At 51.5% G+C, this 22,853-nt stretch overlaps 1 protein-coding gene across 6 annotated transcripts; it reads right to left on the bottom strand.

The window, feature by feature from the left end:
* Positions 1 to 883: 883 nt before the first annotated feature.
* On the bottom strand, positions 884 to 21,178 carry Znf606 (zinc finger protein 606). 6 transcript variants are annotated; one of them, XM_076839384.1, is made up of 8 exons: positions 20,930 to 21,178; positions 20,391 to 20,585; positions 20,036 to 20,134; positions 18,995 to 19,051; positions 18,409 to 18,497; positions 9,718 to 9,844; positions 9,334 to 9,429; positions 884 to 4,031 (listed from the first exon to the last, which is right to left on the bottom strand). In XM_076839384.1, exons 2-8 carry the CDS (start codon positions 20,404 to 20,406, stop codon positions 2,047 to 2,049), a joined length of 2,469 nt encoding a protein of 822 aa, XP_076695499.1. In that variant the 5' UTR covers positions 20,407 to 20,585; positions 20,930 to 21,178; the 3' UTR covers positions 884 to 2,046. The 6 variants fall into 6 exon arrangements, with proteins under 6 accessions (XP_076695499.1, XP_076695500.1, XP_076695501.1 ...); XM_076839385.1 differs by having other exon boundaries at positions 20,391 to 20,580; XM_076839386.1 differs by lacking the exon at positions 20,391 to 20,585.
* Positions 21,179 to 22,853: the final 1,675 nt, after the last annotated feature.

Genomic DNA, 22,853 nt, shown 5'->3' with positions numbered 1-22,853 from the left:
TGGAGGGAGAGTTAGAAGTGAGACCCGGGTGCCAGCGCGCCCCCCAGCCCAGCCTGCTCTCTGTGGCTGAGACCTCTGAAGCCATGAGCCCCCACATAGACTTCCTCCTCTAGAGTCGTCCTGTCAGTCTTCTAGTCACAGCAGCACGGCAAGCCGACAAGAGCTCTGTCAGGGAAGCAGGCAGCACGCATCGCTGGCCGAGGGGCTCCCCAGCCAAGGGGCTGCCGGAACCACACTGCAGGCCAGTCCTCGGGAGGGAGCCCCTGGCTGTGGAGGGCGGCACGGAGCCTTCAGAGAGAGAGAGGACATGAAGGTGGGCTTGGAGGTCAGGGTCAAGGGTGCTGCAGGGGAAGGCGCCGAGGCCGCAGGGCAGGAGCTGGGGGCACCTGACAGTGAGGACTGTGGCTGAGGGTTAGACGAGAGCCATCTGGAGGCAGCGGGTGACAAGGGGCAAGAGCAAGAAGCCAGCGTGCAAGGGAGTGTCCAGGGGGACCCACAGCAGGAAGGCGAAGGGGGTCGTGATGGCTGGAGGGGACTGGGTCTGTTGGGGTTCAGAGTTGGGGGGGAGGGCGGGGTGAAAGGAACACGGCCGAGGGGCAGGCAGGTCGGACCCAGAGACCCTGGGAAATGCCCTGACGTGCACAGGTCCAGGGAGGGCAGACCGCCCTCCAGGGAGTGCCCCAGGCCCACTGCCCCATCATCCTCAGAGCTGCCAGATCCCAGAAGATGCAGCAGTTCCAACTCAACCCAGGTTTCTTCCTGTTCCCAAGTGATCTGAGCTCAACTCGTGTTAACAGCCATGCCTCAGGACAAAGGAGACACTGACTTCATTTCTTTTTGCTTAGGATTTTCTTGAATTTTATTATCAAATCTCTACTATAGAACCACTAAACAAAAGGGGAACATGAGGGTAAAATATCACCAGAGACGCAGAGCACAGTGGTTGGGACACGGCCTCTGGAGCCAACCTCAGCTCTACTCCTTACTAGCTCTGGTCCTCAGCTGGGTTCCCCAACATTTCTGCCTCGGTTCCCTATTTGTAAAACTGGGGTAATGGTAGTACCTAGTTAATGGGATTAAACAATTTAATATCTGAAAAACATTTAAAACAAAATGGCAAATGATAAGTGCTATATGTATTTGAAGAACAAAACGAAAACATCTTAAATTAAGTGGGTTAATTTCTCCATGGGCCTCACAGGTCCTTATCCATATACACATTTTTTAGATCTGTTATAGTAGATATCACACACAATTCTATGTTCTTTTAATTCCTTTGTGCTATGTATATCGAAGCCATGTCCAAAGTTATAATTTATAGTGATTGCCTAAAACAAATTACAAACTACCACCCAAGGAGGGAGTCATGAGCAGAGACAGGCAGTGGACCCTGGCCCCCAGCTGGTGAGTGTCACCTTCGACCCACACCAGCCTTACCCTTCTAGGCTGCACCCTTTCTGCCCTCAGTGATCTCACGCACTCATCTTGTCCAAGGAGTTCATCTTGACCAACAGCAAACACCCCACTTAAAACTATACTATCTCCTTTCTTGAACCAGATTGATATCCCATATTCTACCCCTTAAAGGGCACCTAAGCCCTGTCCTTATAAAAGCAAAATCTATCTGCATTTCTGTAATTATGCATAAAATGGTGTTATAAAGATTTCCACCCAATATCTCAGCTCCATGAGAAGTACATCCCCTTCCAACCCGGCTCTGCACGAGCCCCCGACAGAGCACATGATCACAGGGGTGGGAGCACCTGCTGAAGGGTGCCCCCACCAGACCCTCAGGCTCAGGCTGCTGGTGGGCTGCATGCGGAGTCCACTTCCTTCTCTGTGTTGATATGAGGCTGAAAGGGCTGGTGACTGCAGATACCCTTTCCCTAATTTTCTCATTCATATCATTACTTCTAAGATATTCCCTACTGAATGATAAAGGGGGAAGTCTTCTTGAATTCTTAATGAGAAGCTTTCCCTTTTGATTAATAGGGTTTTCTCCAATAGGTTATCAAATGTACAAGAAATGAAAACCCTCTGATCAATTCAAGGACGTTTCTCCTCGCTGTGACTCCTCTGGTGCTGAAGCAGGGCCGAGTGGCCGCTGAAGGCTCTTCCACACTGGCTGCATATGAAGCGCTTCTCTCCACTGTGCATTCTCTGGTGGATAATAAGGGAGGAATTCTTACAGAAAGCTTTCTCACAGTGGTTACACTTGTAGGGCTTCTCTCCAGTGTGGTTTCTCAGATGCACAATAAGGGAAGAGCTCTCATTGAATGCTTTCCCACATTCATTACATCTGTATGGTTTCTCTCCAGTGTGAGTTCTCCGGTGTGCAATAAGGTGAGAGCTACAGTTAAAGGACCTTTCACACTGATTACATTTATAGGGTTTCTCACCAGTGTGAATTCTCCGATGAGCAACCAGGTGACAGCTCTGACTGAAGGACTTCCCACATTTATTGCACTCATAGGGTTTTTCTCCAGTGTGAGTCCTTTGATGCCTAACAAGGTGAGCCATTTGGCTGCAGGATTTTCCACATTTGTTACATTCATAGGGCTTAATTCCAGAATGAATGATTTCATGCTTAGTGAGGGCTGAGCGTTCTCTGAATGCTTTGCCACATTCCTGGCAGTTATAGGGTTTCTCCCCTGTGTGAGTTCTCTGATGGGCAATGAGATGGGAGCTCCAGCTGAAGGATTTCCCACACTCAGTGCATTTATATGGTTTTGCTCCAGAGTGAGTTCGTTCATGTTTACTAAGAGCTGAGTAATCCCTAAAAGCCTTCTCACACTCGTCACATTTAAAGGGCTTCTCTCCAGTATGCATTCTCATGTGGGCAATGAGGTGGGAGCTCCAACTGAAAGACTTCCCACACTCTGTACACTCAAAAGGCTTCTCTCCAGTATGAGTCCTCTGATGTCCAATAAGATGGGAGTTCCAGTTGAAAGATTTCCCACACTCATTACATACATAAGGTTTTTCTCCTGTGTGTATTCTCTTGTGTACAACAAGATGAGAATTCCAGCTAAAGGCTTTTCCACACTTGTTACATTCATAGGGTTTTATTCCAGTGTGAGTCCGCTCGTGTTTAGTAAGGGCAGAACGATTCCTAAAAGCTTTTCCACACTTGTCACATTCATAGGGCTTCTCTCCAGCATGACTCTTCTTATGCTGAATCAGGTAAGAGCTCCAGATGAATGACGTGCCACACTCACTGTACTCAAAGGGCTTCTCTGCAGTGTAAGAGCTCGTGTGTTGAGTGAGGAATGAGTCATACCCAAAGACTTTCTCCCACTCATTGTATTTACATGCTTTCTCTACAGCACCAAGTTTCTGATGTTCCATAAAGGATGAGAAGTAAAAGATATTCTCATATTGTTTGTAATCATACTGGTTTTCTCCCATATGGAGTCTTGGATGTTCATTAAAGGATGGGCTCTGGTTAAAGATTTGATGGCACTCCTTATACTCATACAGCTTTTCTCCTGTGTGCATTCCTTTATGATCACCAAAATGTATTACATGGTTGAAAGACTTAACAGCATCAGTACATTTGAAAAGATCATCCCCAGTTTGCATTTTTACAGGGTGAACAGGGTGGAGGGACTGGTACAGGGCTTTGTCATAATCACTGTTTTCACAGGTGATCTTATCTGCATACATTATGGCTGAGTTGCACCTCCAGCTTTCAGCATGCACATCAGGTTTATAGAAATGCTCTAACTGAGAAACCCTCTGACATGGAACAAAGTTTACGCTCTGACTATACTCTGCCCCAAGTCCACAGAATTCAGAATTCAGTCCTCTCTGAGACAGGACTTGTTTTTGCATGAAGACCATTTGCCTCATAGCTGTACTCTGGTTTGTATGGTACATTTCTAATTGGTCTTTACATCCCCAAACTCCTAACCTAGAAAACCAAGGATCATTCCATATGTGTCTTTTCAACTTCATGCCGTGGGACTGTTCTTCATTGAAAGTACTCTGTGTTGGGATCAAGGCACTGCCTTCATGATCTCTCATCCACTCTAAAAAGAGACAGAAAAGAGCCGTGAGGACACAGAGACCTAGGCTGGAAGGGTGATGAGCTTCATAGTCCATGCTATTGGACAGCAACAGTGAATCTGCTCTCTGGAAGCCAGAGGAATATCACAGCACAAGAGTGAGAAGTGAACATTGTTTACCAGAACACAAACTACACCACTGAAGAGTACTTTCCAATGAAAAGCAGAACCACAACAAGGGTGTGCAGAAATGAGCAAACTTGTCAGACTGTGTGCTTAACATTGCACATTACCAAGATGGACTGCTTCAGGACTGGCCCTGGCCCACACCTGGGAATTGAGGTCTTGAAGTATTATAACTGGTAGAGACTGTGACAAGCTCCAGCCCTTGAAGCACACTGTACCTGCTCCTCCAGGCATCTCTGCAGGCCCTGCCGATCCTGGTGAGCAGCTCTCTCCACCTGCTCCTCCAGGCATCAACGCAAGCCCTGCTGATCCTGGTGAGAAGCCCTCTCCACCTGCTCCTCCAGGCATCTCTGCAGGCCCTGCTGATCCTGGTGAGAAGCCCTCTCCACCTGCTCCTTCAGGCATCTCTGCAGGCCCTGCTGATCCTGGTGAGAAGCCCTCTCCACCTGCTCCTCCAGGCATCTACGCAGGCCCTGCTGATCCTGGTGAGAAGCCCTCTCTACCTGCTCCTCCAGGCATCTAGGCAAGCCCTGCTGATCCTGGTGAGAAGCTCTCTCCACCTGCTCCTCCAGGCATCTCTGCAAGCCCTGCTGATCCTGGTGAGAAGCCCTCTCCACCTGCTCCTCCAGGCATCTCTGCAGGCCCTGCTGATCCTGGTGAGAAGCCCTCTCCACCTGCTCCTCCAGGCATCTCCGCAGGCCCTGCTGATCCTGGTGAGAAGCTCTCTCTACCTGCTCCTCCAGGCATCTACGCAAGCCCTGCTGATCCTGGTGAGAAGCTCTCTCTACCTGCTCCTCCAGGCATCTACGCAAGCCCTGCTGATCCTGGTGAGAAGCCCTCTCCACCTGCTCCTCCAGGCATCTACGCAAGCCCTGCTGATCCTGGTGAGAAGCCCTCTCCACCTGCTCCTCCAGGCATCTACGCAAGCCCTGCTGATCCTGGTGAGAAGCCCTCTCCACCTGCTCCTCCAGGCATCTCTGCAGGCCCTGCTGATCCTGGTGAGAAGCCCTCTCCACCTGCTCCTCCAGGCATCTGCACAAGCCCTGCTGATCCTGGTGAGAAGCCCTCTCCACCTGCTCCTCCAGGCATCTACGCAGGCCCTGCTGATCCTGGTGAGAAGCCCTCTCCACCTGCTCCTCCAGGCATCTCTGCAGGCCCTGCCGATCCTGGTGAGCAGCTCTCTCCACCTGCTCCTCCAGGCATCTACGCAAGCCCTGCTGATCCTGGTGAGAAGCTCTCTCCACCTGCTCCTCCAGGCATCTGCACAAGCCCTGCTGATCCTGGTGAGAAGCCCTCTCCACCTGCTCCTCCAGGCATCTACACAAGCCCTGCTGATCCTGGTGAGAAGCCCTCTCCACCTGCTCCTCCAGGCATCTCTGCAGGCCCTGCTGATCCTGGTGAGAAGCTCTCTCCACCTGCTCCTCCAGGCATCTCTGCAGGCCCTGCTGATCCTGGTGAGAAGCTCTCTCCACCTGCTCCTCCAGGCATCTCTGCAGGCCCTGCTGATCCTGGTGAGAAGCCCTCTCCACCTGCTCCTCCAGGCATCTACGCAAGCCCTGCTGATCCTGGTGAACATCTGCTTTCCCTCTGGAAGGATGGAGTTCAGGGATTGCAGTAAGGTGTGCTGGCACTCTGCTCACGTGAGCAACACCTCAAACACCCTAGACTCTCAGGCTCAGGCAGGTTTTCCAGCAGAAAACACTTCACATGGGCATGTGTACCTCCACTGAAGAGCTGATGGAGACCTAGGCCAGGTTTCCTCTGGGCCGAGCCCTGCACACCTTTTCCTTTTGCTTGTATGCCTTCGTTATGACAAACCCCAGATCTGAGCACATTGATACCTGTGTGTATGTGTCCTCCCAGAGGGCAATGAACCTGGGTTGGTCTTGGGGACTAAAAGGACATGTGAATGCTCTTAAGGTATGGGGGGAAGAAGGGAAGGGAAGGGCAGGGCAGGGCAGGGCGAACTGGTTCAATAAAAGATGGGAATGCAGGCTTAGAAAATAACGTGCAAATCACCAAAGAGTGTCCTGACTTACTTCTATGTTAGAACACGTTCATAATTCCCATCTTGACACCTGCCCCCCCAAAAGGAAGATGGGTGGGGTGAGAGAGAGCACCACCAGCAAGACAGGAGCTTATCTGTGATAAAACGCTTTCACACTGTGTCTGTATCATGGAGTCCAGTTGAAGACATGAGATTCACCAGCTCAAAGAGCAACACCATCGTGGTTTCAAAACACCCCTAAGGTTACAATTCTTGTGAACTACACAATCATTTTTAGAGCAATTACACAAGCTATGGACTGGAAAAACAGGTGCATGACAAAAAAGCCAAGGAGTCGCAGCCTGACCATCTGCACTCGAATACTGGTGCTGCCCCACCCTATGTGGACTTTCCTGATGACCGGCTGAGAACGAATCCAGCAAAATGCTGCCAAATTCCCTCCTTTCCCATCAGCAAGAAATCCTCACTGCTGAGGCAGCAGCCCTCCAACAACAGGAGTCTGCTATTATAATAAATGCTCACATGCTCGGTGGCTTACAATAACACAAGTTTATTATGGTACAGTTCCGGAAGGCAGCAGCCATCAAGGTGTGCCCTCCCAGTGGCTCTGGGGAAGCCCTGCCCTTGCCCCGTGCAGCCGCGAGATGCTGGCTACCCTCTGCAGCTTGAAGCTTGCTCCCCATCTTCAAAGAACAGCACTCCCACCTCCACCTCTGACCCACCTCCCCTGTGTCTCTGACCCTCCTGCCTCACTTTTGTTGAGGACCCTCATAATTTCATTTAGAATCTACCCGGAGGAGCCAGGATAATCTCATCTCAGAATCTGTAATTTATTCACATGTGAAAAGCCCCTTCTGCCATACAAGGTGCCCTGTTCGCACACTCTGGGGGTCAGAGTGTGGACTCCTTTGGCAGCCATCACACAGCTTACCACAAGTATCCAGTGGGACCAGACTTTGTTCTCTTTCTCTAGCTTCTCTTCTCACTTCCCATGCACCACCTTTCTCTTTACCACCTGAATTCATCGTAACAGAGGCTTAACTCTGCTTGAGAACTGGCACTGATTACAAACTTCACACTTAGCTCTGAGATGTGAGTGCGTCTTCATATAGTTCTCAAATTCACTCCAGAGAAACTTAAAGATGGTAGCTGACCAAACAAAAAACCAAAGAAACCGTTCCTGTCCAGCTCTACACAGTGCCGGTGGCCCACGGAGCATGCACCAGAGACAAGCCAGAAGCACGGGAAGTCAATAAACATGACAGAGTCAGGACATCAACAACCCCAACCCTCTGGAAAGGCAATTTTAAAACTGGCTATATGATCACAATCAAACTTTCAGAATTCTGTAAATGAACCAGAGCCTCAGATCAACCAGAAAGTGTTAAACAAGAAAAATAACAGTATCAATAAGGACAGTGACTTTTGTGGGTTTTTAGTAATGTATCCTAGTCCTATCAGGGGCTCCCCAGCTCATCCATAGTCCTGAAAAATAATAGCCCACGTACGCAATACTGGGTGAGAACAGAACAGAGCTGGAGCTTCTCCTAAGCCTCATTCCCAAACAACAGTCAAGAGTGGTCCTGCTTGGTGGTCCCTAGAAACCCCAACAGGAAAGGCCACCTCTGTCCTACCTGACGGGGAACTCACAGTGTGCAGAAAGCCTTGAGGGAGCTGGTCAAGCCTGCACCTCCAAGCTGTCAGGGGCAACAGCGAGCAGCTAGGGCCATGAAAAGGACCAGCTCAGGAGTGAGGTGCACACAGGAGCTCTGAGAAGCCCCAACCAAGAAGGCCGACACCCACATCGACAGGAAAACTATAAAGAGAGAGAACTGTCAAAGGGAGAACTCTGAAAGCAGCAGGAGACAACAACTCCTCACACACAGGGGAGCCTCAACAAGTGGGCTTACATGAGCGCTTCTCATCAGAAACCATGGGACAAAAGGGAAAAAAAAGTCCACCAAGAATTTTATACCCAGTAAAATTACTCTTGGAAAATAAAGGAGTCAAAGAGATTCCCAAAAAACAAAACCTGGAAGTTGCCAAACCCTCCCCTAAAGAAATGCTAGTAGCCGGGCACAGTGGAGCACGCCTGTAATCCCAGCAGCTTGGGAGGCTGAGACAAGAGGATCGCAGGTTCAAGGCAGCCTCAGCAACAGTGAGGCACCAAGCAGCTCAATGAGACCCTGTCTCTAAATAAATAAAAAAAAATAGGGCTGGGGATGTGGCTCAGTGGTTGAGTGCCCCTGAGTTCAATCCCTGGTTCCAAAAAAAGAAAAGAAAAGAGAAAAGAAATGCTAAAGGGAGCCCCTGAGGCAGAGAGGAAAGAACCACAGGCAGCAACTGCAAGTGAAGACCACCAACAAGAATACCACAGATGCAGGGCAGCGGGGGCACGTGCTTCGGATGGTAACTCCCTCTTTCTATTTGATTCAAAAGGCGATAACAGAGCAGCAGTTATAAAATCCATGTAGACACACAGGAGGGGACTCCTGAGAACAGTACAACAGGAAGGCGAGCCACAGCGAGGCAAAGCTCAGAACACGGTCAAAACAGACTGGATCGACTGAACGAGTCTGTCACCAGCTGAGATGCAGACTGAGTGCCCAGAACAGCCAGGAAAATGACTGGAAAGCGTACAGCAACAGAGCAGCTGCGGCCCGTGGGCGAGCGTCCAGGTGCTGCTGCGGCTCTGGTGGGAAGAGCGACCTGAGCCAGCAGGCAGCTTTCAGGAGGCTTCCAGCTTTACGGTTTAGCAGCTTCGGTTTGAGACATGAATATGCCACCTAGATAAAAACAACTTTCTTGTTTTTTTTATTTTTAAAAGAAGAGTTTGTGGCCACAGGCTACAATTTGAGAAAAACAGAAAAAACAAAAGTTTTAAAGTTAAGTAAATGAAAGAGCAGTCATCTCAGAGAAGGGACAGCAGAGAAGGTGAGCACCATCGAGAGGTGCCCAGGGCTGGGAGCTGGCCCGCAAGCTGTTCTGACAGTCACGGGGGGCATCTGTGCTAAGAACACAGCAGGAAAGTCAGGTGCCAGGGAGGGAGCTCCTTGGAGGGATTCTCCAAGGTCCCAAAGCAGGTGACCCCTGCCCTCTGCCCCCTTCTCTCACACAGGGGCCTGCCCTCACCTGGACAAGAGCTCTCAGGACACGTCTGCTCCACCAACCACGGTTCTTCTCCTTGTTCCAACAGGGAGATGACCTCAGGCTTGGCAATCTGATTCCCTGTGTGTGGAGGGAAAATGGGACTGTGAATCAAATAGGAGACGGCAAAGATAGACCTGCCCCGTCCTTCCACAATGCCTGGCCTGAGAAAGACGCTGTCCACTCCCCCAATGATGCCCCACTCAAGACATCCCCTTGACCAGTCCTCATGCAACGTCCCACCAGGACTGAGGAAGCACAGGTCCTCGTACCTCGTGAGTACTGGGCCTCCAGATCACCTCAGCCCTCTGAGAACTGGCCCCCACCAGGGAGCCACTGGGGCACTGCCATTTTCACAGTGTCACTTACCCACAGAGAGCAGGTGCCCATAGGTCTCCAGCATCACATCACGGTACAGAGTCCTCTGCACAAGATCGAGTTGCCCCCACTCTTCTTGGGTGAAGTCCACAGCCACGTCCTCGAAGGTCACTGGTTCCTAAGGAGCACGTGTTTCTCAGCCAGGGCCCCTCCAAGGTTTCCAGGGAAAGAACAAGACTGAAAGCCTGGAAGAGGAGACTGGAGGGAAGGGCCTCCTGGAGATAGCCAAGAATCTGGCCCTGTGGGCTGGGTCTCACCAAGGGCCCACACTGGACAACTGGACATGTGGGGCCCCAATAACCACAGCAAAGAGGAGCAGGTGTCTCCCAGTAACACCAGGTGGTGTGGACAGCTCACCCGGGCAGTCCCCTCCCTGCAAAGGCAGGCAAGGAAGCCCAGATCAGAGTGGGAACAAGCTAAGGACACCAGCAGCAGGCTGGAAACCACGGGGCTGACTCTGTGCTCCCACATGGGAACCCAGGCCCTGGAAGGGACTGAACATTCACATATGACCTCCTGGCCACCGTGGGGAAGCTTCCACCCCAGACCCTCCCTGTTCACTCCCAGACCACCCCCAAATTCATCCCAGACCCTCTCAATCCCTCTCAAGGACTGGAGCTAAGGGTGAGCAGGATGACCCAGAGTGGCTGGGCCAAGGGTAATCAGTCACAGTAGCCATCAAAATATGTGACCTAAATAAAACCTGCGCTGACATTTTTAGAAATAAGAGAACAGGAAACTATAGGGAAAGATGAAGTTTGACTTTTACAATGAAGACATCCCTTACAGTTCCTCTCAGAGATGAGTTGTGTGCCTCAGGCACCTGGCATCCAGGGGGTCACAGGGGGAAGTGAGTGATGTGTCCCCAGAGTTCCTGCTCACCGGGCCTCACAGCCCACCATGCACATGGTCCTGACAGGGGCAGAGCCAGCCTAAGACAAACACCTGCCGAGCAGACAGGTGTGCAGAGCATCACTTCTACTCTGAGGGTCCCTGGACTCCTCCCTGCCCTCCCAGCACCCACCTCTCTCCTCTTCTGGGGGCATACCTTCTGTCCTTGCTAGGCACAGCTCAGACACAGCCTGCCACCTCTAATCTCAGTGACCAACTCTCTCTCTGCACCAGAACTGCACCTTCCACTCACACTGTGACTGGCCTGAAGAGCCGTCCCTGCCGCAGTTCCCTGGAGACCTGCCAAGGTCCCACAGCCAGCTTGTCGCAGTCCCTTCCCCACCTGTGCCAAGCATTTGCGGCAGCAAACATGCGCTAAGTGTAGAGACCCGTTGTCTGAAGCTCTCACCAAGAGCCCTGGTGCCAAGTGACTGCTAGGCCGGGGGGCTCCTGCCTTGGGCTCCGACCCTCTGCAGCACAGACGGGGCTGGCACATCCCGTGAGCCACTTCTGACTGTGGGCCTGTGGGCTCCGTGCTGACCTCCTGCTTCTCTCACAGCCCTGTCCAGACCTGTTTGCTTGATGGTTACCTGTGTCTCTGCATTCTGGGATTCTGTCTGAATGGGACACAGGACAGAGAAGTGCACAAACCCTAAGCTCATGAGCTTTCAGAGCACAACACCTGTGGGGCAAGCTGGGAGGCCCCAAGTTCAACACCTCCTGCTACCTGACCTCCCTGGGGTGGCACCTCAGCTGGCCTCCACAGCCACCGGTGCTTCACCAGGTTGCTGGCAGACTGCCACAAATTCACCTCCCAAGACCCCAGAGGAACCACCGATTTTTTTTTTTAAGCATTGAAGAATCACACCTAGTAGACACTGCGCTGAAGACAAATGAATAGAATGAAATCACTGGAGAAGGGTTTTGCAACCCCTAATAATAAAGTGGATGCTGACAACAACCATGGACAGCAGCTGGGCCAAAGAGAAAGGCAGACAGGGAGCTTTAGGATGGGGGTGGAGGCCAGGGGGATAGGAAGGGTAGTAGAATGAAACGGACATTATTATTACTGTGTGTATATTTGTGACTGCATGACCAATATGATTCTGCAACCTGTACACTCAGAAAAATGAGAAATTATATCCCATCTGATTCAAATGTCTGATGTGTCAAGGTCATTGTACTGTCGTGTGCAACTAATTAAAACAAATAAAAATTAAAAAAAAAAAGATGGGGGTGGGGGCATATCACCACCTGCTAATCCATCCTTCGCCTGAAAATCAAGCAACCAGACATTGTGTGCCTCCTGATGCAATAAAGTAGGAAGGGCCAGAGCCACACAGAAGTACTATCAAAAATACCAAATGGGGTCTGGGGCTGTGGCTCAGCAGAGCACTCGCCTAGCACGTGCGAGGCCCTGGGTTCCATCCTCAGCTCCTTTATTAAAAATAAATAAATAAAGGTATTGTGTCCAACTACGATTAAAAAAATAAATATTCAAAAAAAAATACCAAATGGATCTGCACAGCTCCCTAGTCCAACTGCCAGTTCACAGGACACAGGGGCAGGACTCATTTGATGACATCACAGAGGAAGAACCAGGCCGACCAGCCGAGGCACCAGTTTCTTCAGCATACCAGGCACAAGCCATGTGTGGGTTTTCTGTGGATCCTGACACGAACAAACCAACTTTAAGAAGATATATGGGCTGGGCATGGTGGTGCACATCTGTCATCCCAGCCCCTCAGAATGCTGAGGCAGGAGGATCACAAGTTCAAAGTCAGCCTCAGCAACTTAGCGAGGTTCTAGGAACTGTCTCAAAATGAAAGATAAAAAAGACTCCTGGGGATATACCTCAGTAGTAAAGTACCCATTTACCAATCCCCAGTACCAAAACAGAGAAGACGACATTTTGGGGACAGGTGAGCCAGCCTGAAGTGCACCAGGTACTAGGAAACGTTAAGGAACCAAGTTAAATTCCTGGGTGATAAATGCTCTGTGGCTACAGCCTAAAAGGTACCTCTCTCTCACAGACCCAGACATTCTTACAGGTGAAATGATACGATCTGAGACTTGATTCAAAATACTCATTTTAACAAGAAGGTTGTTGGAGCGAATGAAACGGCAGGAGCTGAAAGCTAGCAGACGCTGAAGCTGAGGATCACAGGGGCTGTGAAAGGCACCATCACCACAGTGATGACAGGGACTCTGCAGACGTGACTGGAATGGGGAGGTTATCTCAGAGCATCAGGTGATCCAACGTGGCCACACAGTCCTCCTGGGAGGGAGGGAGGGAGGGAGGAGGCTCAGCCAGTCACAAGACGGAGGCAAAGGTCACAGCACTGTGCTGAAGACAAAGGGCACAAGCAAGGAGGGCAGGTGGCCCCTGGAAACCTGACCGGCAGAAAGGGCCTCCAGTGGAACACATTTCAGACTTCCGCGCTCCAGAAGAGAGAGTCCGTGTTGTTGTCAGCCATCACTGTGGCAGTCCGTTACAAGGGACTGCTGTACATCTACAGTATATGCAGGTGTGGAGGTGCAGGCCCACACTCCAGCTACCAAGGAGGCTGAGGCAGGACGGCAAGTTCAACAAGTTCAAACCCAGGGAATAACAAGACACTATCTCTACATAAAAAGTGAAAAAAGCCAGGACTGTAGCTCAGTACCAGAAAACTCCAAAAAAGACGTGTGCAAGCGCAGGTGTGTGTGTGTGTGTGTGTGTGTGTGTGTGTGTGTGTGAGAGAGAAAACGGGTCAGCAGCACCAGAAGTTCCACAGACTGTGTCAGAAATGCTGATCCAGTAAATGGAGCAGAGGAAGGCTGCAGCGGGAGCAAGGATGGCTCTGGGCACTTAAAACACAGTGAGGCAGGAGGGAGTTGGCCTGGAACACTCGCAGCAGAGCCAGACTCAGGATGGCTCCCGTCACCCACCGTGGCCCAGGCCACCAGCACTGCACTTGCACCTGGGCAAAGCCCACGAGTATTCTGGACCCAAGTGTGCAAAGTGGGTTCTCAGGCTGCCACCGGAGTTGAGACCCCTGCAGTTAGGCCTGGGGTCTAAGTGGCCAAGCTGAGACCGGCAGCACCACTGACCTGCGGATCCTGGCCACTGAGACCCAGCGCCTCCAGAGAGGGACTTGTCAGGAGGGCGGGCATCTATTCAGCTGCAGCAGACACACACACAGCCTCACAGCCCTTCCCTGGTAAACACAGACAGACCAGAGGACCCCTGGGACAGCAGAAACACCTGCCACCCAGGAAGGCGGAACTCAGTGGCCAGGCAGCGCAGCACCCAACTTTCAGTGAACTGTAGGTCCCATTCTCAGCCTCTCAGCTCAGGAGAGCAGACTATAGAAACACTCTCTGGGGGCAGGGAAGGAGTCCCAGAAGTGGAGAACAGAGGCCCTGCGCTCAGCTCAGGATCCCCGAGAACTCTGTGGAGGTGGGAATGACGGCCAAGCCTCCCTCTCTCCCTGAGGACAGATATGGAATGCAAAGCAGAAATAACAGCCAGCAATTTGTTGAAGAGGCCCATCATTCAGCAGAGGACCCCAGAGCGAGAACATAAAGAAGGAGAAAGTTACCTTTTAAAACACAGTTCTCTTAAAATAAGCCACATACACACACACACACACACAGCCATAAACAAAGCTATACATTGGAAAAAATGTACCAAAAAAAACATGACACAAGTCGAGACAAGCCACAGACTGGAAGTTAACTCACATATGGCAAAGCATGAGGGCCCAGAGTGCATGGGAAATACCTACACAGCAGCACAGCAATGTCTAGAAATCCAGAGACAAGGGAGTGAAACAGAAAATACAAATGGCCAACAAAGATACCAGATATTCAATCTCACTAGTATCCAACTAAAATAATGCAACAGGACTCTGGGTCATAAGGTCATTGAAACTGCAGGACCTGGCAAAGACGCAGGGAAATGGGCATTCTCCCAGAGTGGGGAGGCTGCACAGAGGCTGCACCCAGGCTGAGCCACACAGCGGCAGGCCTGGGAACTCAGCAGTGTTCCCCTCCAGGGACATGACGGAAGCCACGGGGACATTCCCCATGTGGTTTACAGCAAAGACGACAGAGGCGGGCCTCACACGCCCATCCAGAAGAAAGGGTGGCAGGGTGAGCTTCCCGTGGGGCCACCTGGCGTAACCCACCTGTACCAACACAGGCCACCTCAAAGTTCCACAAAGGAAGCTTTAAAGAAGCAACAGGTACAAGGGAGGAAACTTCAGAAAGATCAGATTGTACATCTCTGCTGTCTACATAGTTTGTTATGAAAACGAACAAGTATCATCTGTGTACACACCAGATCCATGACCGGCAGCTCTGGAAAAGAATGAGAACCACTGAGGACGATGTAAAGAAGGAACCCAGCAAACGTGACCACACATCACTCCTCAGAGTGATGGGACTGGTGTTTGTTCAACTGCTTTTTATATTTTTCTATAACTTAACAATCTGTCTAAAGAATATTTAAAATAAAAATTTCCAGAATTTAAAAAAGGAGATATTATCGAACTCAGAAGCCTGAGGACTAAAAACAGGAAGAACCAGTCCAGCTGAATACTCCCCCATGCTAGTGGCCTCACCTCAGGGACAGTAAGAGGACACAGTGAAGAGCTTCCAGAACTGCACATGAAACACGAAGTCCAGGAGCTGAGGGCCAGTCCTCCCCTAGTGTGGAGACGCAGGACCCACACTACTACCTGCTGCTTTGGGGTGATGGGAAGGAATGAGGCCTTCAGCTCCAAAGAAGCCCTTCCAAGCTAAAGCCCCTTTCCCACGATGGCTGTGAAGATGCCCCACCAAACCCAAGAAACCTCTGCACATCACTCCATGCACAAGTATGCACTTATCCAGGCCCTTCCCATATCTGCTTCTCACAACCCAAGAGGGTCTGAGAGAGGAGTCCAAGGTGTTGATGGGGCTTAGCTGCCTGCCCCAAAGGCTACTTCCTGCTTGCTCACCACCTGGGTTCCGTGACAGGCTCTCCTTCATGGAACCCTGGGCAACTGGCAACCATTTCTTTGGTATCTCTCTTCCCCCAGGACTGGAATTGAACGCAGGGCCTCTCATGTGCTAGGCAAGTACCCTGCCACTGACTTAAACCCCAGTGCTCGTTATTAGTATCTTAATGTAAACTCTTTGCAGAGAAGAGAACATAACTAGACAGTCAAGAAGGACCAAGGAGGGGTGCAGAGTACCACTAGTGTTTTATGTACCTGTTTTATCATGCAGAAGTTCCTGGTGAATCGCTGCAGAGGGTTCAAGAGCATTTCCACATTGGGGAGGTTGGCTGGCATTTTAGATAGACTGAAATATTATCACTGCTGTTATTATTGTCCCTTATTCCATGAAATAACAGGATCTGGGCTCCTGCTAGCTGGCACTTCACTAAGTAGCTTGTTCCCAAGAATGGACTGTGCAGATAATGAGGGATGACAGCATTTGATGTTCTCACCAGGTAGATGCTTTATTTCAATAAATATTTAACTTGGAAGGAACCCTAAAAAGACACAGGCTCATCTGTGTTCCTGAAGTCATTGCTTAATTTAAAAAAGCTCACAATTCAAGTCCAAGTTTCCCACAGGGAAGAATCCAAATGAGTGTGGGAAGGGGGCCAGGAGCATGGGCTCAGAAATCACAACTCTTCAGACATTAGAGGGTACTGTTGTTTTAATGTTGTTTTATTTCTCAGCATTAACTCTAATAGGTTCTCAGAAACCCTGACATGAATGAACAGCACAGCACAGCACAGTGGTCAGTCAGGCTTCTTCGTGGCACTGTTACCGCTAACTGGTTCCCAGGAGACTGATTCAGGGCCCGCCTCAGCCTAGGTGCTGCACTGCTGCTCTGCTACACATCTAGAAATGACTGTATGCACGAGGACAGCAGTGGACCCCACAGCTGCCCAAGTCCAGACCCAGGAAAGCAGCACCCACATCACTGCATCCAGGCCCTTCTCCTTCCCAGGGAGCAGCACTGCCTCATGGGGCTACACAATTATGATTCACTTCACCTTTCCGCTTTGAAAATACAGATTTTATAAATTTTTCAAATTTTGGTGGAGGTGTAAAGTTAAGTGATGTAATTTGTAAAAGCTTTATAACACAGTGCCTGCCTCACATTTACTTGATTCGTTAACTTATAAATAAAAGACCTAAATAATGTAATGAAACTATTTATTTGAAGACCTAAATAATGTGATGAAATTATTTTCTTTGCCTTTTATAACGAGGAATCAACAAAGTAAATGGAAGTTTGATGAATTAGAAGAAAATAGATTAAAAAATCTCCCATTTAGAAACATGGGATAATCTTAAGAAACTGAAATCAGTTAAAAAATGTGCCTCAGTCATGAAAAGGAATAAACGCTGATGCGTGCCCCGACAAGGAGGCGCCTGGAACACTGCACTAGGTGAAGGCAGACACACATCCGAGGCCAAATACCATGGTTCCACGGACCCGAAGCCTCTGCACAGGCAGATCCATAGAGAAAAGGCACATCAGCAGCTGCCGGGCTGGGGGCAGGGGAACAGGGAGTGACTACTAGAGGGTACCGGATTTCTCTTCAGGGTGATAGAAATGTTCTAGAATTAGATGCTGGTGATACATGTATAACTCTGTGAATATATTAAAAAAAAAAAAAAAAACCTATGAAATACTTTTAAACAGCATAGTTTATGTGGATATTTCAACAAAGCTATGATGAAAAAAATTTTAAGTGCCTGCCTCTGATGGAGACTGGGCAGGAAAGAAAAAGGGACAATGCCTGTCCCACAAGTCTACTGTCCTGTTTCTCTCAGGAGCCACCACTGTGCCCTCAGTCCTGAAGCCCCCGGCTTCGACTCCCTATCTCTCTGACCTTGCTCTCCTTCCCAGCTCCCAGGCCTGAACCGCCATCCTGCTTCCCACAGCCCTGCCCTCCACACTTGCCAGGAGCACCCCTCCAGCCACCTCTGAACTTGTACCTCCTGCTCCCAACACTCCTGAGGCTCCAACCCTCCCAGGGTGGAGTCCCAGCTCTCAGCCAGAACGCAGGTTCTTTCTGGTCTCTCCAGTCTGAAAACTAACTGGGGTCAGTCTTTGTCTAGACACTGGCCATACAGTGCAACCCCAGCCCCAAAACACACCTGAGGTGCTGCAGGTGAGGCCCTTCTTCTACAATGCCCGCCTGGCTGATGCATGCCCTCCTGGCTCCAATCTTCCACAGCTGCTCTGTGCCCACTGGCCTCAACACAGTTGCCCATCTCCCAGGCATCAGCTGGACTGAGCTGCTCAGGGCCCTCCCCACAGAACACAGGCAGCCCAGGCCACCCATGAGATGGCATTAGCTAGTGAATGATTTCTCTAGAAAGGAGTCTGGGAGGTTCTCGGGGTAGAGGCTGACACCTGTCCTTGCATTCCTTCACCAGTCAAGGAGGGCACTGACCACATCAGCCTCAGTCAGATCTGAATACATGCAACAGGTGGGAGGAGGAAAAGGGGGCTGCCAGCCAAGTGGGCCACCCTTCATCCTGCACAGAACCCTAGGCAGAGTTGTGGCTCAGCACTGTGGACAGGCGGGTTGTGGCAGACTCTAAGTCATGGACCACTGACTGAATCTTCCCCACCTGCACTCGAAACATGAACATCTGGCTGATTCCGTTTCAACCCAAACTCTTGCTTTTGTAAATTGAGTAACCACAATGATGGGGATGGCCAGTGACAACGTGGACACACATCCTTTGGGAATATAGTTCCCCTTCAGGAAAAAGTGGAAGCCCATCTCACCTGGACCTGGGCTGCTGGGCACCCAGCAGCCCTCCTCCCCTCCTCGTCGCTCCCATCCATGTGCCACGCAGAGTCCTGAGGACACAGAGCTAAGGAAGGAAAAAGGAGTCACGGAGGCAGCTCTTTCCTTACAACAGCTCCTCCACACCAGCGCTTCCTCCGGGGGCTGAGGAAGACCAGCACTGCCCTCCCTTCATCGGAAAGGAGTCGACTTGCTTCTTCATTCTACAGACAAGGCCATGTGGCCCAGAAAAGGAAAAGGCACACAACGGAACACACCAGTCCCTCACTGACACCCTATGTCATGGGTAGTAGCGTCTGTTCACAGCTTTCTGGGCTGGAGCCCTGAAGGGCTGCACGCTGACTCTCGCACATCCTGCCCTGGGGCTGACATCATCACTTTTTCCCCCACAGGAGCACTCCAGCTCCTCTTTGCTCCAGCTCTGAACAGTGTCAGATCTGGACCACAAATCGCTGCCCTGAAGAATCCCCAGGTCCCCACTCTGACCCCAGCTATGGCAGATGAGTGCAGGGTGAGGCCCCAGGTGGCAGTCAACATGGCTGAGGACACTGGCTCTCAACTCACCCCAGGAGGCCCACGGGTCAACAGCTGCCATCCCCCGGGACTGGTCCATAAGGGCACCTGCACAGAAGGATCAGGTTAGGGCTGTGACACCAAGCCAGGTGAATCAAGGCGACAAAATGGAAAAGGAGGGCTGGGACTGCAGCTCAGTGGTAGAGCGCTGGTCTCGCAAATGTGAGGCACTAGGCTCAATCCTCAGCACCACATAAAAATAAATAAAAGATATTGTGGTCATCTAAAACAAAAAAATGGAAAAGGAGACTGCCTCGCTGAGGGGAATGACAAAGTTCCACAGAGCCCAAGGTAGGTGGGTTTGTAAGGGAAATGCACACAGGAGTCAGAGTTAGGAAATGTATCCACACAATGTAACCTTAGGACAATTAAAAACCACCTTTTAAAGGCTTGAGGTATCTGTCAAATACAGTATCATCTAATTTTTTTTAAAAAAAAGTTAACTACTAGGATACTTTCTTGATGTCTAGTGATGAAAATCTCACTTGAAAATGAAACATACCACTGACATCACACTACTGTTTAACATTGTTTTTAAATTACAGATCAATGCAGCTGGGAACAGTGGCACATGCCTGCAATCTCAGCAACTCCAGAGGCTGAGGCATGAAGATTAGAAATTCAAGGGGACAGCTTCAACAACTTCATGAGGCTCTGTCTCAAAATAAAAAGAAGCAGGGATGTTGCTCAATGGTAAAGCACCTCTGGGTCAATCCCCAGTACAAAAAACAAAAAAGTAAAAGTAAAAAACATGGACAGCTTTAAAGACATTTCTATTATATGTATGATGGTCTTCCAAGAAACCCCACAAATCGCCAGAAAATCTTTTGAGTGTCACTTTTCAGGAGCTGACTGTAAAATATAAACAAGTCGGTCTTTTATGCCAACTCTTTCCCCCTTACCAGCAACCAGTTCTAATTCTCTACTGAGACAGGCAAATCCTCTCCCATCCCCCAGAATCCTCAGCCCTGACCCAGTGCCACAGCAGGTCCCATCCAGGGAAGGCCCAGACAACACAGGATTTGGACTCACCCCACGAGGCCCACGGGTTGATGGCCGCCATCCCTGAGGACAGATCAACCAGGTGCCTGTCCAGGAGCACCACCTGCCCAAGAGCACCTGATTCCCAGTCTAGAGACAAAAGTGGAAAAAGAGTGGTCCTTTTTCACAGAAGACCCAGTGGGAACAAAGAAGAAAGTAACCCACAGAAGTAACTAAAGAATCCCAGTAAGCATTGCAAGAAAACGTAATTTACATGGTAAAACGTAACAGAATTTCTGGAGAGAAATGAAGGGTAACTTGAATAAACCCAGGGTGCCATCCCAAGAAAGGGAGTCGACTTAGACGGAACTTTCGGGTGATCTAACAAAATTACTGTAAAATCTACCTGCAGATACAGTCATGGTCTAGGGCTGGAAGACGGGAAAATGGGAGGTGACAGCTCCCATTTGGGTGCAGGTGCCTTCTGGGATTATGAAAATGTTCTGGGATTAGACGGTGGTGACTGCTGCACAACTTTATGGATACACTACAAAACCACTGAATTGCTCGCTTTAAAACGGTGCATCCTGTGTCTCCTAATCTTAAAAAAAAAAAAAAAAAAAAAATGCACCTGCAGGACCTCGAGGCCGGTGCTGGCCAGCCCGCGCGCGCGGCCGAGTCGGGGCCGGGGGGCGGAGCCGAGCGGACTGCCCGGGCGGCAAGCCTGCGCCGGAGCGCGGACCCGTCCGGAGGCCCGGGGCGCGAACAAAGCGCGGCGGGCCGCCCGCACGCCACGGCGACCTGACGCCAGCCCGCCGCCGCACGCCCTGCACCGGCCGTTCCCACCCACGCCTGACGTCCTCCTGCGCCGGCCGGGGCGCCGAGCGCCTGGGGCAGCGGGCCGCCGCTGCCGCTCGGGCGGGCCCCGCGAGCGGCCCGCCTTACCTGGCTCGCGGCCCCCCTGCGCGGCGGGGCAGGTCGCGCCCGCCCGAGCCGCGGGCCGAGGGCAACGGGGCGCGAAGCCGGCGCGGAAAGAGCAAGCGCAGGCCCCGCCCTAGAGCCGCGCCGGCCCCCACCACTGGCGCCACCTCTCCGCGCCCCCTCTCCCGTCCCCCGGCTTCCGGCGGCGGCAGCGGCAGCGGCCCCACGGCCCGGGCGAAGGCCTCACGGCGGCCGCGAACAATGGCGGCCGCTCCCCCGGCGCCGACCAGGACGTGCCGCGGAGGCTGCTGGGAGCTGTAGTTCACAGGGCCGCGCTTCCGGTCCTGGCCGGAAGCGCCGCGAGGGCGGGTACCCCGGCCGCTCCGCTGCGCGACCGCTTCCGCGGCGCGGGGAGTGTACCCCGCCAGCCTTCCCGGCTGCCCTCGCCCGCCGCCTGGGAGACCGGAGCCGGCGGCCTGAGCTCCGTCTGCTGAGCGCGCTGCGCCGGTCCTCCGAGATGAGGAGCCCGGTCCCGAGCCTCCCTCGCCTGCGGGGCACGCCGCTGCGAAGGCCGGGCTGCCGCGCACCTGCCGATGGCGGGCCCAGGAGGCCCGCCCGGGCTGTTCGCTCGACCGCGGCCCAGGAGCAGGACTGGGAGTGAAACGGGCTCCTGCCCGGGCCTCTGGCCCTAGTCGGCCCATGACCCCAGGCGGAGCCACCGGCGCCCGGGGTCCTAGGGCCTGACCTGTGCGGGGCGTCTTCCCCTCTTCACCTTCTTACTGGGAAAGTAACTTTTCACGCCCGCCGGGCTCAGGTCTCGGGCATTCACCGAGCGCAAACCATGACAGCAGGATCTACAGTGTAGGGAGGACAGGCGGGCACCCGAGGGAAGAAATGGAGTACAGTGGCTCTGGAGAGGGGTGTGCACACCATAGTTTGTAGAGAAGCCGTGGCTCAGCTTTGACAGGACGGGGAGGGTGTCCCCAGGAAGCACATTGACCATGGGAAGACACTTTTGCATGTTCAAACAGATGGAGAGGTGGGTCAGGCAGAGAGGGGAAAGTGCAGAGGCTGAGGAGCATGTTAGAAAATAAGTAGGTGACTTAAGCTGCTGGAGCGGAGAATGTATAGAGATGGACAAGAATGAGGAGAAATGGGGGGCAAGAAGACACATTCCTTAAGGAGTATCAGAAAGCTGCCAGTATAAAGTTGATTAGCCGTATATTTACTTAATGTCTCTTGTCCTTCAAGACTGAGGACACCAAGATAAGAATCTAGTATAATTTTCAAAATTCTGACTTTGCAGGAAGATCTGAGCCTAGCCCCCCTAAGCAGGATGAGTTACCCCCTGATGGAAACTGAGGCTGCCCCCCCCCCCCGCGTGTGTGCGACACACACACACACACAAGCAAGAGCAGTTACTCTTGAGTTCTGAATGGCCACTTCAGAGGTAAGACTTCTCCAGAGCCACCGCAGGGAACCAGAGTTGAGAAATGATCAACCAGACCACAGTTTGACCAAGATTGAAGTATACAGAGTTCCTGCCCCTGTCACAGGTCTTCCTCTGCGCCAGGACTCCCTTTGCCCCTTTGTCTTCCTGCTTGGACATCCAGATTAAAGTTCTTCCTTCTCCACTACTCTTCTTCAGTTGGCACCTTGGGATGGGGGTGGGGGGTATTGAGTCTGTTGGTGAAGCCAGATTTAAAGTTAGGTAGTCAGTGTAGTTAGGTAAATCGGGTCTAATACCCAGTGAAATCTAAAATGGAGGCCATATTGAATGAATTCCGGGAAATGCAGGACAACTCATGGAATGTTAATGAAGTCCCAAGAAAAGCCCTAGGCCCAAAGTCCATCCCAAAGGAATGTTAATGAACAGCCCCAGCAGATTTGAAGATAGCCCATCCCAAAGAATTGTTAAGTCCTTCCTGCTCAGACTTCTTCTTTGGCC

This window comes from Callospermophilus lateralis, chromosome 18, assembly GCF_048772815.1.
Source record: "Callospermophilus lateralis isolate mCalLat2 chromosome 18, mCalLat2.hap1, whole genome shotgun sequence".
Taxonomy (NCBI): domain Eukaryota; kingdom Metazoa; phylum Chordata; class Mammalia; order Rodentia; family Sciuridae; genus Callospermophilus; species Callospermophilus lateralis.
Note: the sequence above shows the minus strand (reverse complement) of the source record. Positions and strands in the feature narration are given on the sequence as shown.

What these genes read in the sequence shown, in the direction of transcription:
- Znf606 (XM_076839384.1), bottom strand. An exon ending in GCCCAGCAGCCCAGGTCCAG is followed by an intron (nt 9,845 to 18,408) that starts GTGAGATGGGCT and finishes CGTGCTCCTTAG; the next exon opens with GAACCAGTGACCTTCGAGGA. An exon ending in TCCTGAGAGCTCTTGTCCAG is followed by an intron (nt 4,032 to 9,333) that starts GTGAGGGCAGGC and finishes GTCTCTTTTTAG; the next exon opens with AGTGGATGAGAGATCATGAA.